Raw genomic sequence first — 6,892 nt, 5'->3', positions numbered from 1 at the left:
GCTCACCCTATGCCCTGTGTCCTGTCTAGCTTCAGGTTTCTAAGACTGATATCAATGTCAGGAATGGGCTCCCTCCTATGAAGCAGATCTTAAATCCAATTAAAAGGTGGTGGGCTACTCCCACAATATTCATGCCACTGTTGCATCAGTGGGAATATCTTTCCAGACCAGTTGTTGATGTAGTTCACAGGATTTATAGCTAGGTAAGGTTGATGAGCATTTTTCCCTACAGTAGCATGTATACCACGTTCCAGCACTATGGAAGCTAGTCAATAGAGATGAGGCTCTGAAATCAGCACCAGCCTAATTTCTGCTTGTTTGTGCTGTAGGCACCCATGTATGTAGTGCCTGGGAAGTCCCCTTGGATTCTATATACCAACATCTTGTCAATTATATACTCTGGAAATGCTTTCTCCCATCTTTAGGTAGTTTCTGTGTTTATTGTTTCCTTTGCGGTATAGAAAGTTTTTAGTTTGATGTGTAAAACCTCATCCAGCTGATTGACAAGTACATGAAGCAGGTGCTAGAAGAAGGAATTATGGAAAATCAGCTATGGTTTCAGAATCATGGCAGGTGTATAGAACTTCCTATTAGGATGTAATCTGACATGTATGCAAAATTGTCAAGAGGAAAGTGTTTTTAAGGTTTTCCTTAAAAACTAACTAAAAGTAAAAGGGTTGGAAATCTTGGCTTCTTTTTTCTATCTCTACCTGAATAAGAATTAAGCATGATCTAGGCCAGTTAAAATTGCCTCTCATCCCTGTCCTTAACATATTTTAGCAGATAAAGTTGGTCATAGAAGTCTAACCCATGCTAGCAACATAATTATTCCTCCTATGGTCTGTTTTACAAGGGGCTAAGTTATACAGAAAGACCCCTTACTGGGAAAATTTCTGAACTATGTGTCTTCATAAGTCACATAACTTTTTTCAGTATATTTCTGTGGTCTGAAATATTTCATATAAATTGCAATGTTGTGTCTGATTGCTTACAGATATTTCCCTAGCTCTCTTCCCCCTTTCTGTGGTAGGCTCCAGCCGCACAGGATTCCTAATCAGTCATAAAGAGAGAAGAAGTAAGCATCCACTCACAAGTTTCACTCTAACTCTGCTATCCCCTTAAGTATATTGATCCTACCGAGGTCCTGGAAAATTACTGTCTTTAATGAACTACTGGACTCCTCTGGGATGCAGAGCCTCTTAGGCCCAGATATGACAAGGGGAAATGTGAAAAGCAGTGGCATAGACTTAGGTAATGACTATGAAGCTTGTTACTTCCTGTGTCTATAGTAAATAAAGAGAAGGTCATCCTTTAGCAGGGTTTTGAAATCACCACATGTACTCTGGGTTGGAATGAGTTGTTTCCTTACAGTTCTTCCAACTTAAGAGTATCGATTGTCCAGGTTATACGATGGTACTCAGGATAAGTTTTCAGGTATGACAAAACTCTTCTTTGTTATCTATGACTCTCAAGGCTTTGTTATATTGTAGAAATATTTTGCTTCATAGACATCATTTATAATCTCTTTAGTAATCAGGGACTTCATTTAGTTACTTATTTTGAAATTATTCTCAAAGATCATAGCATTTCAGCATAATGAAGCTAAGTGAGGTTGCGTACAAGCCTATCGTTTGTTTGTTTGTTTGTTTGTTTGGGTTTTTGAGAGAGGAAGTCACTTTGTAACCCAGGGCTGCTTCACCTCATCATAAGCTCTTCCCTCAGACTCCCAAGTGATGGGATTACAATTACATATCACCATCCTCAGCTTGGATCTGTGGTTCTTAAGGCTCCTTTAATATACCTTCCTATGAGGAGCTTTCATAATCCTCAAACAGGCCTCTCACCCAAGATTATGATTAAAGTTGTCTGACAAAGCTCAGAAATCTGTATTTTTAGTGGTAATTGCTGCACATGCTCCTAAGTACAGATCACTGACCACACTACTGACATCATCAAATAAACCAGCACATAATAATATACTTAGGAGGAATAACTCACAAGATTTTAAAAGTAAATGCTTCTTTTTGTGTTTCCAATAACTTATGACATGATCATCACACTTATTATCCTATATCAATATCAGACACTCTCTGGAATGAAGCATAAATATTTTATATTTGGTCATCAATGTTAAAGAAAGATTGTACACCTGACCTAACTTTCTTATACTGTTCCTAAGTACAGAATCTTATCTCTTACATTTATCATAGTGTGAAGTGTTAGTGCTGAATTGGTTGAATAGTAAGTTTATACACTGAAAATATTGAAGAGAGTATTTATTCTAACAAACTGGGGTTTTTCTAGCTTTGACATTAAAGGAATCAGTCTCAGGCTGAAGCAAGGACAAGGAATACTCAGGAAACACTGGCCAGATCCAGCCTTCATACCAGGTGTTGTTCCTATTGCAAGATGAAGGCAGATAGTGTTGTCTTTCCTATATAGAGTTTATAATCTGGTTTAAATTCAGTTATAAACCAGTGACCAGGGGCACTGAGTGCTGTGGGATCAGTACAGGTTGCTTGGGAACATGGCAACATGGTCTGAGCAGATAGATAAGGTTTGATTGAACAAGTATCTCATAATATGCATTAAAGATGAATGAGAGACAAACCAGGCAAAGAAATCACATAGACTAGACAGTGGTAGTAATGAGAATAGCAAGTTTTTAAAACTGGAAACAGGATATTATTACTTCCAATAAAGTGTTACTGCACATTAGATTTAAAATGTCCTTGTGGGGCCACAGAAGGCTGTAGAGGTGGCAACAGATCATTTGTATACACTAAAGAATATAACTTTTTCTTAAGATAAATGACAATCTCCATGAAGCAATAATCAGCAAAGAGATAATCAAATTTCCATCTTAGAATGTGACCATGTGAATGAAGAATATTGAAGGAGAAAAGTATTACAGGATACAAACATTCACATGAACAAAATATATGCTTTGACATTACAGAAGACGTAAGATACCACATTATTCTACGAATGTGGTCTTCCAGTAAGTAATGGAGGAAGCGGCAGGAGAATGAAGTGGATGATCGATCAGATGTCCTAGACTGAAACTCAAATTGATGAATGAATGCAACAAAGTTCAAGGTTTGTGACATGATCTCAAATGCCTTTAACTGACCTATAAAAGCAGCAAAGCAGGAAGCTGAAAGGAGTGTAAATATTGAGATTTATTTGAAATCTGTTGAGCTTCAGATTCCTGTGCTATAACCAAGAAGAGATAATTGGTTAAAAATGGACTACAGGATCTATAGGTAAACAGCTACATCTGGCTTTTAATTGGCAATATGAAATATTGGAGTACATGAGTTTTCGTGGGTTGTATGTAGAATTATGGGAGGATAAGACTCAGAGATGTTTTCAGGATCATATCACATAAAATAAGAAGAGAACAGGAGCCCATCGCAGCTGTTGATGGTGATAAACCAGGCAGAGGAGAGGAAAAGCGGTGAATTTCATGTCTTAGGAACAAGTCAGAGGGGCATAAGGGATAGTTTCGGCTCCTTGCCCTCCTAGGTCAACTAAGTTCCAAAGGACTACGAGAATCTCTCAAAATGTCTTGTAACTGTGGTGAGTCACCTGTCCTCTTGATCAAGGAGGCCATGAAGACCCCACTAGATGGACTTGAACCAGTGTCCAGTCTACAAAGAAGAGGGTCAACACAGAGGAAACGTTTTCTCCACGTTCCAAGTGAAGCCAGCCATGGTTGAGGAGGACCTTTAACTTAAATTCACATAGACGGAACTGGTAAAAGAAAGGAGCCAGGGGCTCCTCCCAAGCCCATGTGACCCCTGAGGATCAGATCCTCAAATGGCCTTAAGGGTAAAAATAAATTGGTTTATCTGGGCCAATTATGGCCCAGATGGCCTTAAACACCCAAAAGGAAAGTATAACCAAAGATTCAAGGGGCCAATATAATATTTTTTGTCTTTTTTGAGACAGGGTCTCCTTGTAGCCCCAGCTATCCTGGAACTCACTGTGGAAACCAGGCTGGCCTCAAACTCACAAAGATCCTCTGCCTCCCAAATTCTGGGATTAAAGGAGTGTGCCACCATGCCCAGGGCCAATATAAATTTTAAGAGTCCATGTGTATAGCTAGAGGCTACATAACAAACAATGCCAGACAGGAGATACCTTCCCTTAAGTTTTGGTCCAGGGTGGCCCAAGAGACTCCCAGACAGTAACCCAGCATAGAACTGGAAAAACGAACAACAGGCCCCAATCTTATCTAAAGGAATATTGACAATTGATTGCTGCTAGATGAGGAACTGCTGATCCTCATAAAACAAGGAACTCTAGATAGGCTTACTAGATTCAGCAGATGGACAAGCACTGGGGAATGGCTGAGGGCACTGACAACACAGTGGACAGTAATAGAGATGACAGAATGTATGGGATCCAGTAGGGGGGAGGCTAATGGGGGGTGCCATTTGGGAAGTGAGTATATAGATGAATCAGATTGTCTGGGATGTTCTGTATGATATACACACACAAAAATCGACAAATAAAAAATGAGTTATATTTAAAGAGGAAGCATAAAAATTAACTTCATGTTAATTAGTAGAGGTGATAAACATTACCATCGAAATCTATCTGATGACTTTATATCCATACCCAGGTGCCAAGGATCCAAGTGTAACTGACTGTGACTAGTAATAATCAGATACATAGAGATTAGAGACGCATGTGCAAACATCTAAGTGCTTGTAGCATTAAAAATGAGTCTTTCAGAAGGAAACAGTATATTTTAAAATGAAATGGAGATCTTTATTAAAGGTTAAAAACTCATTCAATTTTATGTCTTACAGGGTTTATACCGAGTTCAATATTGTATAATTGTATTAATTCAACTGTGAACCTAAAAATTTACAACCACTTTGAAAGAGATGTACCTTTGCTCTGGGATTGTTATTGAATATGTTAAAACTGTAATGAAATGCTTCTTCTAAGAAAGAATAAAATAAAATTTTTAAAAATATTTAAGATGGGAATGAATGCTAAAACATGGTAAAGGGATGTAAATGCTTAGTCATTAAGATTATAGATATTAGAGCCTGGTGTGGTGGCACAAGTCTTTAATCCCAGCACTCAGGAGGCAGAGGTATATGGATCTCTGTGAGATCAAGAACAGTCTGTGATGGTCTATATCGCAACTTCCAGGTCACCTGTGGCTACATAGTGAAACCCTATCTCAAAAAAGTTATAGAGATTATAAACATTTGCAGTTTATGTATAATTATTGTGATGATTGAGATTTGGCCATTGTAGAATAGGTAACAAGTGATTTATTCGGAAGGTTGAGACCATATTATCTCTTAAAGGTAATGTACACAAAGGATGGCAGAAGGGAACCAAACAGTCATTTCAGAGTTCCTCCTCCTGGGCCTGCCCATCCAACCAGAACACCAGCGCCTGTTCTATGCCCTGTTCTTGGCCATGTACCTCACCACCATTCTGGGGAACCTTCTCATCATTGTCCTCATTGGACTGGACTCCCATCTCCACACACCCATGTATTTGTTTCTCAGTAATTTGTCCTTCTCTGACCTCTGCTTTTCCTCTGTCACAGTGCCCAAATTGCTGCAGAACTTGCAGAGCCAGGTATCATCCATTCCTTATGCAGGATGCCTGACACAAATATACTTCTTCCTGTATTTTGGAGACCTTGGGAACTTCCTGCTTGTGGCCATGGCCTATGATCGCTATGTGGCCATTTGCTTTCCTCTTCACTACACCAACATCATGAACCCCAAGCTCTGTATGTGTCTGGTGGTGCTTTCCTGGGTGCTGACCACATTCCATGCTATGTTACACACTCTTCTCATGGCCAGATTGTCTTTCTGTGCAAACAATGTGATCCCCCACTATTTCTGCGATATGTCTGCTCTGCTAAAGCTGGCTTGTTCTGACATTTATGCTAATGAGGTGGTGATATTTTTTGTTGTAAGTCTCCTTCTTGTCATTCCATTTGCACTCATTATCATGTCTTATGCACGAATTGTGTTCTCCATTCTCAAGGTACCTTCTTCTCAAGGTATCCGTAAAGCCTTCTCCACCTGTGGCTCCCACCTGTCTGTGGTAACGCTGTTTTATGGGACAGTCATTGGTCTCTATTTATGTCCATCAGCTAATAATTCTACTGTGAAGGAGACTGTCATGTCTTTGATGTACACCGTGGTCACGCCCATGCTGAACCCCTTCATCTACAGCCTGAGGAACAGAGATATAAAGGGGGCCCTAGAAAGAATATTTTGTAAAAGGAAAACTCAATTGAATCTATGATGGTAAAACTTGGAAATTTTACATAATTTCATCCCATAAATGTATTGAGGTTAACATTGGAATAGTTTGCACAATTTTTCCCACCATGGAAGCTTCTGTCCAAAGGTTGTCTTTCTCTTTCTTGCCCAGATGATCCTAGAATATTAGTGTATAGACATAGTGTTATGTTGGACCCCTGTTCCTTCCAATCTTAGATTATTCTAGGATTTTATCATTTGGCCAAGATTCCTCCTTCGATCTCTGCATTCATTTTAAATAGTGCTCTAAAATTTAACTCAATACTCAGTAACATCCAGAACCCTCAACTTCTAATCCTCCTTCTAAGATCTCCTGTATGTTTCTTCTGCACCAATTTCATTCTTTAATTCTTCATATTCTTTATTTTTTGATGCCTTTGTTGGTTTTATAACTCTTCTGATACTTACCAAATTTTTCTAAACCTCTTGTACACTAGTGTCACTTTATTTGGAATTAGCCATTGCCCAAGCATGTCCTCCTTTATTTCCACATAACCAGGGAAAGAGGCTAGAGGTAGAGATGAAGTTAATGTTTTCATTACGTTTTCCTTCTGTTTGGTATTTTCCTTTGTGAATACATA

At 38.9% G+C, this 6,892-nt stretch overlaps 1 protein-coding gene across 1 annotated transcript; it reads left to right on the top strand.

Annotated features, from left to right (window-relative positions):
• Positions 1-5,349: 5,349 nt before the first annotated feature.
• Positions 5,350-6,294, top strand: LOC103741179 (olfactory receptor 1). The gene has a single exon (XM_008841902.1). It carries the CDS (start codon positions 5,350-5,352, stop codon positions 6,292-6,294), a length of 945 nt encoding a protein of 314 aa, XP_008840124.1.
• The last annotated feature ends 598 nt before the right edge of the window (positions 6,295-6,892 follow it).

Source organism: Nannospalax galili, unplaced genomic scaffold (genome assembly GCF_000622305.1).
Source record: "Nannospalax galili isolate Female #2095 unplaced genomic scaffold, S.galili_v1.0 scaffold2931, whole genome shotgun sequence".
Lineage (NCBI taxonomy): Eukaryota > Metazoa > Chordata > Mammalia > Rodentia > Spalacidae > Nannospalax > Nannospalax galili.
The sequence above is the reverse complement of the archived record's forward strand: the minus strand, read 5'-3'. Positions and strand labels throughout refer to the sequence as shown.

What these genes read in the sequence shown, in the direction of transcription:
- LOC103741179 (XM_008841902.1), top strand. Translation starts at nt 5,350, where the DNA reads ATGGCAGAAGGGAACCAAACAGTCATTTCAGAGTTCCTCCTCCTGGGC.